General features: G+C 36.8%; 1 protein-coding gene across 1 annotated transcript in view; it reads right to left on the reverse strand.

Moving 5' to 3' along the window:
* Positions 1-13,145, reverse strand: part of RGS22 (regulator of G protein signaling 22) — a 149,776-nt gene that overhangs the window by 89,246 nt on the left and 47,385 nt on the right. The window contains 4 exon segments of the mRNA XM_060115727.1: positions 5,815-5,916; positions 6,994-7,116; positions 8,560-8,674; positions 10,879-11,012. Of these exon segments, the coding sequence (XP_059971710.1) occupies positions 5,815-5,916; positions 6,994-7,116; positions 8,560-8,674; positions 10,879-11,012 (474 nt within the window).

Consider the following 13,145-nt stretch of genomic DNA (forward strand, 5'->3'; position numbering starts at 1 on the left):
AGCACAGGCTCCGGATGCACAGGCTCAGCGGCCATGGCTCACGGGCCCAGCTGCTCCCCGGCATGTGGGATCTTCCCGGACCGGGGCACGAACCCGTGTCCCCTGCACTGGCAGGCGGACTCTCAACCACTGCGCCACCAGGGAAGCCCTAGATTCTTTTTTATCTATAAAAAATAGGATAAAAATACCTCCCATTCTTACTATGGGTATTAAATTAGAAAATATACAACTGCTTCTTGCAGAGACTCCCTTTTTTGGTACGTTGGCAGGCTAGATTACTTGAACCTTTTTCTCTATAAACTGCCTAGAAGTACTGGATAAGGGATAACTAATATCCTTTTAAATGCATAGCTGCTGTAGTAAGGAAAATTACCATGGGTCAAAATTAAGGAGTGTACTGAGGGCCTCCCTGGTGGCGCAGTGGTTAAGAGTCCACCTGCCGATGCAGGGGATACGGGTTTGTGCCCTGATCTGGGAGGATCCCATATGCCGCGGAGCGGCTGGGCCCGTGAGCCATGGCCGCTGGGCCTGCGCATCCGGAGCCTGTGCTCCGCAACGGGAGAGGCCACAACAGTGAGAGGCCCACATACCGCAAAAAGAAAAAGAAAAAAACAAAAAAAAAAATTAAGGAGTGTACTGAAAAACCAGGGTGCTAAGCATGAGCTGATGATGAGACTACCATGGGGTGAATCAAGGATGTGGGTTATAAGAGCCACAGGGTACAGGAGATAGGGCATTGGACCCTCACAAAGTGAAAATGTAACACTGAGACCCATATGTACACCATGGTCCTTGAAGGGGTACACACAAAGTGAAACATAGAGTGGGAAAAAATGTACATATATACACCTACCAAACCTAGGAAACAAAAAAGAGGCTTGCTTGTCTTGGCTTATACTCTATGTAAAAGAAAAATACCTCCTGAGGATGCACTATCATGAGTTTACCAACACGTGGGTGTGGTTTTCAAGATTACACCTGGCAAATGAGGAAACCCCAAGATGACAAATTAGCATTAAAAATGTGCCTAGCAGAAGCACCACAGATAAAAACTTTACTATAAGAGCTCATAATTCAAAATTACAAAACACACAAGGAAAGAATCCACCATGTCAGCAGAAATAATAAATAGCAGAATTAGTTCTCCCAAGAACTACAAATCATGGAATTATTGGATATTGTAGCAGCCAGACTCTAGGGTGGCACCCATGAACAGTGTCTCCTAGTGTTCATTCCCTTTCATAACCCTCTCCCCCTAAGTGTGGGCATAACGTATGGCTTGCTTCTAACCAACAGAATACAGCAACAGTGATGAGATTTATGTGATTACGTGTACATGATTATGTTACATAAGACGGTAATGCCAGTCTTACTAAGAAACTCCCTCCCTTGCTGGTTTTGGAGAAGCAAGCTGCCATGTTGTGAGCTACCATATGGAGAGGACCACATGGCACAGAGCCGAAGTGGCTGCTAGCTGACAGCTAACAAAAAATGAGTTCTTATTTTGGTGTCTTGCAAGGAACTGAATGCTGCTAACAACCATGTGAGCACTGAAGAAGACTGTTCCCCAGGTGAGCCCCAGATGAGAAACCAGCCCTGGTCAATATCCTGATTTACAGCCTTGTGGAGGACCCAGCAAAGCTGTGCCCAGACTCCTTATCTGTATAAACTGTGAGGTAATAAAGGTGTGTTGTTTAAGCCACAAAGTTATGATAATACCCTTATGTAGGAATAGATACCTAACACAGCTACAGACTATAAAATATGTTTTAAATGCTTAGAGACATAAAAGGAGAACTAAAAACACGAAGAAAAATAAGACAAAAAGATAAATCACCAGGAAGATTTAAAAAACACAAGTAGAATGTCTAATAATAAAAAAAAAGTAATTCCTTAAATGATTTAACTCAATGGATGGGTTAAACAGCAGATTGAAATCTGCTGAAGAAATAAAATATGAACTGGAAAACAGATCAAAGAAAATTGATCTTGTTCAGTTTTAAAATATATAACACAGATATTACAAGATGGAGAAACCTGAGAGATTAAGAGAGATATGGGATAGACTGAAAAGCACCAACACTGACCAAAGAATCCAGAAAAGAGAAGTAGAAAGACTGAAAGAAATAATGGCTGAGAATTTTCCAGAATTGATGAAATACATGACTCCTCAGATTCTAGAAGCAAGTTAGACCCAAGAAAGATAATTGTAGTAAACACATTGAGGTGACATACAGAACCCCAAAGTCAAAGGGAAGACTATAAAAGGAATGAGAAAAAACATCCTCCCTCAAGGGAGCAAAAGCAATAGAAACCAGAAGACAGTAGAATAATATCTGCAAAATGCTGAGAGAAAATTGTCCACCTAGAATTCTATATTCAACTGAATGATCAATGAGAGAAGAAAATACACATTTTCAGACCAAAAAAAATCGATTTTTACCACTAGTAAATCCTAATGAAAAACCTATTAAAAGCTATTCTTCAGAAATCAAACCCAAAGGAAGGAATGTGATGCAAAAACCAATGGTAAGCAAGAAATTTGTGCGTGATATGTATAGCTGATTCACTTTGTTATAAAGCAGAAACTAACACACCATTGTAAAGCAGTTATACTCCAATAAAGATGTTAAATAAATAAATAAATAAATCTACACAGCATTGATGGTAAAAAAAAAAAGATAAGACTACTTACTGGGTATAATACAAAATTAATATATATATATATATATTCTGAATCACATTGCTGTACACCTGAAACATTGTAAATAAACTATACTTCAATTAAAAAATGTGTTACCCTGATGTTCAATAAGGCAAATATCTCACATTGCTGCAAGAACATCTTTATATTAAATAGCACTCTGTGGTAAAAGTGCCATGGATTTACCTAGCAATCTTCTTATTCCTCACTTTCATTTCATTCTTATCTACCCTCTCTACTCATTAATTCCTACATTTTCCACATAATTTTGCTCCTAGGCTCTAATTTTTACTCTTTTTTTCTCTCTTCCTCCTTCCCGCTGATTTTTTATTTTGAACATGTTTGTGTGTATGTATACATGTGTAAACATGTATAATACTTATGCATGTATAATACATTTACTCATTTTTTAAAAATCTCAATGTATATGCTTTGGAGAGTGGTAAATTCTAAATGTGCAGTTTTTGTTGGGATACAGTTTGAAAGATTTCTACAAAGATGGAAGAACTAACAAAACACTGTGGTACCCAGATCCACTTCATTCTATTGTAATGGTCTATCACTGAAGCAAGTATGTAATGTTAAAAAAACAGTAGGACTATTAGCAGAAATCTTGGTTCCAAATCTTGGCAGTGATAGATGGTCCACTGGCAAGTTGTTGCTAGGATCAAAGACTGTATCTTTGCACTCTGGTGGTGCTTCTCTTCCTCCTTGCCAAGACCATTTCATTTGGTTCCTAACTGAACGATTCTATCTGGAAGCTGTGCAATGAAACCTTCAGGATGTGCCCAGGACTGTCATTCAAACTCCTGGACCACAGTTAGTCATGCTAAATCACTATCACTGACCTCCCATCTAGTCTGCCTACAGATATTTCTGCAATACTTCTTGAGGTAATAAAACTTCAAGGAATGTAATGTGTCAATCAGCATACAGAAAAGCATGTAAGTCTTTTGTAATCAACTCTTGGTCTCTTACCATGCAGCTCATCAGATGTATAAAGACAATATAAAAATCAAGTTAGGGCTTCCCTGGTGGCGCAGTGGTTGAGAGTCTGCCTGCCGATCGATGCAGGGGACACGGGTTCGTGCCCCGGTCCGGGAAGATCCCACATGCCGTGGAGCGCCTAGGCCTGTGAGCCATGGCCGCTGAGCCTGCACGTCCGGAGCCTGTGCTCCACAACGGGAGAGGCCACAACAGTGAGAGGCCCGCGTACCGCAAAAAAAAAAAAAAAAAAAAAAAAATCAAGTTAATGGCAACTTTAACAGAGTGCCAGCTGATTATATTCTGCCATTGGCTTGATCAATCCAAAGATCTGTATTGTACATGTACCCTTGAAGGAAATTATACAGCATTTCTATTATAAAGAAACCAATGGCATTTCATATTGTGAAACAAATCTATAGGATCGTGGTATTAGAAGCAATTCTTATATCTGGAGGCAAAAATCTAGGATAATTAAAACCTAAACCAATTTAGACAATTGCTCCACTAACCAAAAAATAAAATAACCACCAATGCAAAAAGCAAGCAAGTCAAAAAGATTATATGATTTGCTCCTTTTATTTCCCCCAGTTAAACTAAAACCAATGTCTCCATCACTTCCCTCCCCCCATACTGTTTTGACTCTTCAAAAGAGAAGCTAGGGAAGGATAAAAAGCTTATGGGCCTCGATAATCCCAAAACAGAATATCTCAGAATAACAAAAATGTGAGTGTATCCTGTTTCACAATCATTTATAGCTGGTTGAATACCATTACAAAGAATTAACGTCTACCAAGCTCAAACAGAATTTCCACTTTTACAAGTATACAGAAATATTGTGATTACAACAGCAACAAAAAAAACCTACTTAACTGAGTGAGCTGCTGAAGATTTTTAGAGGAGTAAGCCTTGTAGTGGTGAAAACATAATAAAAATGGTGGCACTTTAGCAGTCAGAGGCAATAGGTTAGGGAAAGAAGGATAAGTAGAGAATTACAGGGAAAGGATTAACAAGCAAAGAGCCAACTGTGTGGTCTCAGAAAATGGTACTGGCAAATTAGAGATACAGTTTCATGATTTCATGGAGCCAGATCTGGGCTCTGTAGGAACCGAAGCCCTAATTCTCATGGTAAAAAGTACAAAGCTCTGTCAGCTGATTTATAAAAACATAGTTATTAATGCCAAAGTCGGGGTGGTGGAGGTAACAGCAAATACCCGGCAGTACTCTCTGATGTCCTGAATAAGATTATAATACGATAATAAACAATATGACGAAGCTAATCTCCTCAGCATTGCTCAAGGAAAGGCCCCCTGGAATGGGGTTATTTCAGATTATAAGAACCACTTAAGTGGTCAACAGATATAGAAGTGATTAGCAGTTTTCTAGGCTTGATGACCTCTCTCCATAAAAGGTTAGGAGAGCCTAAGAATAAAAACTGAAAAGATAAGTTAGCTTGAGTCATAATTCTATTCCCTTTCTTTCTCCCCTCAAAAAAATGGCTACTCTCTCTTTCTCTTTGCAGAGAATCCTCTGTTCTCCGCCCTCTGTTTTGCTTTGGAGAGGTCTTAAGATGTTCTTTCCTCCAACTCTGAGTATCTGTCTTACATAGCATGTAGCACAGAAGGCCAGGTGATGACACAGGGCCTATGCCACACAGAATCAGTCAACATTCTTTCCCCATCTTTAGACGGGCCAATAGCCTAAGTATCTCCAACAGCTGATTGCTGCAGGAAGCTCAGAGAACATCTTTGGTCAATGCCTCTGCTCCCAGTCACTTCAATGATTCATTACAAGTCCTCTCTCAGGGTTCTCTTTTAAATTACTCACCACCGAACCAACAAGGCATAAATTAGAAAAAAAGATAAGATGTCCTTTGTTGGAAGAGCAATTAATTGGCAACAAAGAGAAAATAAGGCATACCAAATAAAATAGATAAAACTGAGAACCCACAAATCAGATTATAAAACAATATTCTGCTGACATTTAAATAAAGTAATTCAATGGCAACAATTTAACTGCTGCCTTTTTGCCCACACCCCCAGATTTCTCTAGCTTGAGGCTGGACACAACTTTTCATTTCTGTGTACTTACTGCTTCACATTGAACCAACATTATTTACTACTTACTTGAGCTTGCTTGCATACTTTAAAAGGGTGAATTGTTTCTTGGTAGAAAAGCTGATGATAAGCTTGTAGGTCAAACCAAAAGTACACGCTGTTCTTCCACAACTGCAGATGGAAAAAGTACATAAATTACTACCACCAAATTATTAAAGCTCTACAAAGCTCTAATTTCAAATAAAAATAATTGCTTAGCTCCTTGGTGTTACTATAAATCAGGTTCAATTTAAGGTGGTTTTATCTTGTATCACAAACTGGCAACATACAAATTATTTATTGGTATTGTCACTGGATCATTATATTTTTGCATATATGTTTCTCACATAATTGGTCATTAAAATAGTAAGTGTTCTAGTTAATAATTAAAAAGTAATCACGTTATCTCTAGCATGAAACCAAAATCTGAAGGTATTTTGGTATATGTGGACAAATGTATATTATACCAGAAGCAAACACTACTCTAATAATTGAGCTAGTGAAATACTTTTCATTTGAGCAAAATAAAGACTGTTTGTGACAACTAAAAAACAAGCAAACAAAAAACCTAGAAATAAGGGATTCCCTCGTGGCACAGTGGTTGGAAATCCGCCTGCCGATGCAGGGGACACGGGTTCGTGCCCCGGTCCGGGAGGATCCCACGTGCCGCGGAGCGGCTGGGCCCGTGAGCCATGGCTGCTTAGCCTGTGCGTCCGGAGCCTGTGCTCTGCAATGGGAGAGGCCACAACAGTGAGAGGCCCACATATCGCCAAAACCAAAAAACCAAAAACAAAAAAAAAAAAAAAAAAAAAAAAAAAAAACCTAGAAATAAGTTTGTTACTATTCATTGCAACTGTCATTGTTAGACTTATTAAAAATAAAAAGTAAAGGATTGATAGAAATCAGCACTGAAGTTAATATACATTACACTGAAACAAAGTTATATGAAAGTAATCTATTATTAATAATGCAAGTCAATTCTTGTCTATCTGTATTTTATTTTTCTTTGCAATTTTAGTAGGAAAATGAACCAAAGAGAATTATAATTAAGATATTTAAAATTTTACTAAATATTTAACATGAGATTTCTTACCAGAGGAGATGGGAATTTTAACATCAAATATAACTATTTGAGCATTAAATTATTTCAAACTCTCATTTTAAATGAAATAAAAGTATAAAATTAGATTTAAAATAATTATCTTCTACCTTGTTCCCTGAGTTCTCACAGAATTTAGTAAAGAAGAATCCAGCTCTATTTTCTACATACAAAGATTGCAACAGATTTTCCATGTGAAATCCTCCCAAGGCACCATCTGCCATGGTTTTAATCTAGATAACAAAACAGAAGTACATTATCCACCCAGAAACATTGTTATTTTTTTTATGGCATTGTACAACAACAGGGTTTCATAAATTCTACCAAGCTGTCATTTCCCCACTGGACTATTTTATTTTATTTTTGTACCATATATGTAATTAATGCAGTATGTTTGCATCTGCCTGTCGCACAAGATTCGTTTATGGAGCCAACTATAGCAGCAGAGTTCATTCTATTATAAACCAATCTGATTTCAAACTTAATATTAAACTGACTTCCCAACCTCAACTATTTTCACATTTCAGGCACCGTGACACCATTTTAGGAGTCTTCCAAATCTCTGTTGGTGGCCTCTTTCCTACATATTTACTGTTATTTTAGCCTTGAACTGCTGCTATAATAGCTACAAGAGAGTTATAAAAAGAAATATCTTCAAGGCCTCTCAGTGATGCTCATTAACTGTCCTTACGGGGTCCCTCTTTGGACAGTCTCACTCCATACAGGTCACGGCCTTCAGAGTGTAAATGGCAGTATAAGTTCTCATAAAACTTGCTGTTTATGGGCTTCTCTGCCAACAGTGCTGGCAAGCCTAACACTGTTCTTGAAACACAGAAAGCTGGCTATTTCTCCAAGCACAAGAGTAACTCTAGAATAAGAAAGGGCGTCCACTATTCACATGAGCTCTTTGCTATTTGTTGTGTGGAACTCAGACTTCTTCTTTGTAATCTTAAGATAACTGTGGAATGGACAATTTAGGGTTTAAGCCAGGTTCTTGCTCTCTCTGTTATAGTGTCTCTCTGCCTCTCCCTTTATCCCCCTACTAAACAAATTCTGAGGTGAAAGTTTAATGTTTTTATGATGTTTAACCATTAGCATTCCAAAGCTAAAAAATCATTATTTGGGTAGGAAATAATACTAAATAGAAGAAAAGGAGAACTGTTTGCTTAGAAAAAAATAAATAGTCCAAAATTATATGTAAATGTTCAGCCCAGACAAAGGTTTCTACCTAAAGTATAATTGCTAAAGAATGTGAAATTTTCATTTAGAACTGGTGTATTAAATCCACATTATCAAGGTAACCACACACTGGAAATACTCTGCTTTATAAAAGTTCTAAACATACTTCCAAAACATAACATAGAATATTATTTTTATAAAATGTTAAAAACTTAATAAAAATCCTAGAGGGTTTTATTTTGTGTCTGAGGTGTGATCATACCAAAACGAGAACATAGCTGTTTTTGAAAACAGTAATCAACAGAGTATACAGCAACATGGTACTACAAAAGGAAATAGAACGTTTTTGCATAAAAATCCTTTTGCAAGGAAAAAATAATTTTTTTGTTCAGTAAAGAAAAAAGTCACTATGGTAAATCAATAAAAATTCTCTAAAATCAGGGGACACTGAATAGGTTAAATGAGGAACCAAATTACTCAGTTCTCAAAATACATACCACAGGTTCTTCTGTATAAGTATATCTTCTACCCAGCTGGGGCTTCAGACATTCAGAAATGTCAGTAAAAGATGTTAAATGAGTAAGTTTGCTGCTTTCTGACATGTGCCTTGACCTAAATTATAGGGATGAGAACTAATTGATCAACAAATATTTTGAGCACCTTTGGTATACATTCACTGAATCTTAGGCGTGCTCCTAAGCATTGTGAGCAAATTAGAAAAAAAAGTATCAGCATCAAGTCCAGTCCTCAAGAGGCAGTCGAGAAAATGAGGTACAGTCATACATAAAGACAACTCTCAATAAAATAACTGCTGGTTGAATGAATTCGTGAACATATCACAGATGCCAAATGTCTGGGACGGATAATAAAACTATGGGCGTGTAAGAATGAGAAGTCCCTTGGAGCTGTCTTAGTAATTAAAGAAATGAGCTTTTTCCTGAATAATGGGTGGAAGATAAATTCTGTGTGTATGTGTGTGTGGGGGGTGTGTGTTTAGAGGGGTTCTTCAGATGGGGAGAAGAGTGAACAATGTATGAAGGTAAGTAGGCAAAGTCTTGTTTAAAATGCAGCAAGTTAACTAATTTTCTTAGGGCAAGAGAACACTAACAGCTAAACAACATACCAAACATTGTGCCAAATATAATTCATATGATCATATTTAATCCTCACAACAGGTGGGATTCATAAGGGTTTATATGTGGTAGTTTGAGATGAGATGATGGAAGACTCTGGAGTTAGACTAATGACTTACGACATTATCTTTTTATATTTTCTCATCTAGCTCCCTCTCCCATAGCCCACTGCAATTATTCTAAATCTCATTTTCCAGCTCCATAACCCATGCCTGTTGCAACTCACCAGGCTTCCTCCACTCTAATCCACCAGCAGATTACTCTGCAGGTTCTTCTCAGACAAAATGTAGGTACAACATGCTTCAGTTTCCCCTGCGCCATGTAGCAGACACTATTAATTGACTGGCTAACTCAACACCCATTTCTGACAACATGATTCTATCACCAACATCGCTAAAATACTGAAAAAGCTGAATATTCACTTATCAAGACTCCAGGTAGGGAGGGGTTGTCATGTAACATAGTTATGACTGAGATATAAAACGATGTCTGCTGGGGAGCTTCTATGAAAGCCTGCGTTCCTGACTACAGGGAGAGAATTAACGGATATTGCCCCTCCTCCTTCTTTATGATTTGAAAGCCTGACGTCAGGAGCTGTAACACCACTGACTATAAAGGAATGACCAAGAGCATTACAAAGACTTAGGCCTCAATACTCCTGATCTGGTGAACCAATACTGGCAGTTGCCTACATTCAGATTTCTTGTTCTGTGAAAAAAATAATTCCATTTGTCTAGGCCATTGTTAGTCAACTTTTCTGTTATTTGCAGCTGAAAGCATTTCAAATTTATCTATCAACAAATATATTTACCTACACCCATCCTTACTTCCTTCCATCCTGTCTCAGGAAGAAGTGCCCTATTTCCTGTCCAAGGTAGCCCCATTGCCTTGGTTACTGAACCCTTCCCTCTCTTGTCCTTTGAAGGGAAAGGTACAGAGAGTAGATGAGTGGTTACCGGGGGTTGGGGGAGGGAAGAGTGTGGAGTGATTGTAATGAGATGGAGCTTCTTTTTTGGGTGATGAGTTGTTTTGGAATTATATAGTGGTGGTGGTTTTATAACTTTGTGCATATCCTAAAAGTCACTGAACTGTATACCTGAACACAATTAAAATAGTGAATTTTATGATAGGTAAATTTTATCTCAATAAAGAAGAATAAAAGTGAAGTAATAAATCCTTAAACAAATAATTATCCACCAGCAGACTACACACCAAAGTTAACACCAAAGGGTATTTCTTCAGGCTGAAGGAAAATAACTCCGTTTGAAATAAAGAACAATGAAAAGGGTAAACAGGTGGGCAAATCTAACCAAATTTTTAAAATACACTGTATTAAATAAGTACAATATTATTGAGGGTATTTTGAGTTCTCAAGCTTGAGAAATATTACTGGGCAGGGAAAAGAAAGAATTGAAGGGCAATCTTCTCAGAGATATCTTTTGCTTGTACAGCTCATAAGCTAGAGATCATAACTACCACCTCTTTAAAATTACCAATCTTAGGCGTTCTACGATTAATTAGAGTATGCATGGGAAATACAACCCTCTAATATCTATCCCTGAAATATAAGAACTCATGTAAAAAAAATAAAAGTATTAGTTTTCAATTTCTATTTAATTTTTAAATTCTTCAAACATCTTACCGTTGCAGAAAAGCACTTGGGACACAAAAAGCTGCACCTACCCTTTCTTGATCACATCGTCCTTAGAAAAAAATGGATTCAAAGACTCACTCTTCCAAGGTTTTTGAATTGCTGTTCTTACTCTAGGTGGTTTCTTGGGAGATTTAGAAAGTTGTAATAAACTGGATTCTTCTTTCTAAAAAGTAGTAAGATAATGAACAAAGTGAAAAATGGGCAAAATGGGAAAAAAAGGACAGAGAATAAAGCATAGCTCTCCAAAAATACCTCAAAATTGTTTTGATCATTAGAGGATTTCTTTCCTCACTCTACCACTTACTATGCTATGTTTGAGAAGGAGAATATTTTTTATTCTCCTTCTCAAACTCCGACTTTCATGCAACCAGCAGGCTGAAATCCCTATACCTATTTAGAGTATTAAAAAAACAAGGCCAAAAGCTTTACATTATTATGAAGAAAGACTCTTTCCTGGAGGAAGAACTTTGTAAAAACTTTTCTTTATTCTGTAACTGAATAAGTTTTAGTGCCCTGTGTGTGTATGTGTGTGTGGTGGGGTAGGGAATGCAGGTAGCAGGGCGGGAAAAGATGTGTGGACACCATTGGTCCATAACAGACTTATATCTTAACAGAACTATTTCCTTCCATTTTTGGACATTTTATTTTCATGGGTATTCTTCTCATTCTTAAATGTTTTTTATGGTAAAAGTTAATTATTTAAATCTAGAACATGAGATGCTACATACATGAATCAAAAAAATACAAACACCTAAATGTCCAAAGAGAGGAGAAAGAAACAATTATATATGCTTATACATGTATTTATATATATAATATATAAATGTAACATTATATAATACTTAAAAGTAAGGATTATGAAAATTATGGAAAAATACTGATGAAGCTGTTAAAAGAAATTACCAGAATCGAAAAATATAAGTATATTACAATTAAAAATTCACAGAAAGCCTAAGAGAAAATAGGTTAATAGTTGTCTAGAAGTCGGTGAGATCAGAGTGATTTGTCTCTTCAGTTTCCAAATTTACAGTAGTTTTATTATTTTTATAATTTGAAAAAGAAACAAACTTTTCTTACATGTCAACTTCAATTAGAATGTAATATGTGCTGCTGGAGAGCAAGAAATTTATTTGTGATGCTTTATTATCCAGAACAAACAATAAAATCTTATATACACTCTAGGTGCCTAACAGTTACTAATATTTTTTTAAGAATTCTATAAACAAAATTAATTACTTAAGTATGTTTTACTTATAACATTCTAGGTATCAGGGCTCACATCTGTTTTAGTAATTTGGAACAAAGCATGACATTAACCAATACTCACTAAATGAGTGGGACCACAGGGGACTGGGCTTATGAAAAGTGTATCATACAGAAGTGGCAAATTCATAGACAAAAAGTAGAATGGTGGTTACCAGGGGATGCAGGAGGGGTTGGGTAATGGGTATATAGTTTCAAATTTGCAAGATAAAATAGTTCTGAAGATCTGTTTCACATCAATGCAAATATACTTACTACCTCAGTGTACACTTGAAAATGGTTAAGACGGTAAATTTTGTTATGTGCTTTTTACCACAATAAAAAAGTTTCCTTAATATAAAAAATTTTTTAAAATGTATTATACTTAAAATGAGAGGATGGCCTAAATTAGAATTTTTGAGCTTTCTGGCTTGGGAGAAAGCAAGAAAAGTAGCCAAAAAGAAATTGATAGAGAAAAAACTGACAAAAGGGCACAGTAGAATTGGGGGGTGGGTTAAGGAGCTGCTCTATATCATGACTGTGATGGTAGCTACACAATGTATATATTTGTCAAAAATTACAGAACAGTACACTAAAAAGGGTGAATTTTACTCTACATAAATGATATCTCAACTTTAAAACAGGAAAAATAAAGAAAACAGAATCAAGTTCCATTCCTTACACTGTTTTCTGCGGGGGAAACAGAATGAGATCAGAATTAGTTATCCAACTAGAAAACACCGATGGCAACATATGGTGATGGTACTCAGAAAGCCAAATGTTATCAGATGATGTGCTCCCTACACCACACCTCTAAGATTTGTATTAACTTGGTGACTGGGTCACAAAGTCACATGGGCTAACAAGGAAGCTCAGATTTATCAGTAGAGTGGCATACAAAAAGGCCACAAGTGCAAAGGAGGTCAGAAAAATGTCTAAACAATGGATAAGAAACCATTAGCTCATTACAGTGACACTAACTCAAAGTGTGGTCCCCAGACCAGCAGCAAAAACGTCACATGGGAGGGAGCTTGTTAGGTATGCAAATCCTTGG

Source organism: Mesoplodon densirostris, chromosome 13 (assembly GCF_025265405.1).
Source record: "Mesoplodon densirostris isolate mMesDen1 chromosome 13, mMesDen1 primary haplotype, whole genome shotgun sequence".
Lineage (NCBI taxonomy): Eukaryota > Metazoa > Chordata > Mammalia > Artiodactyla > Ziphiidae > Mesoplodon > Mesoplodon densirostris.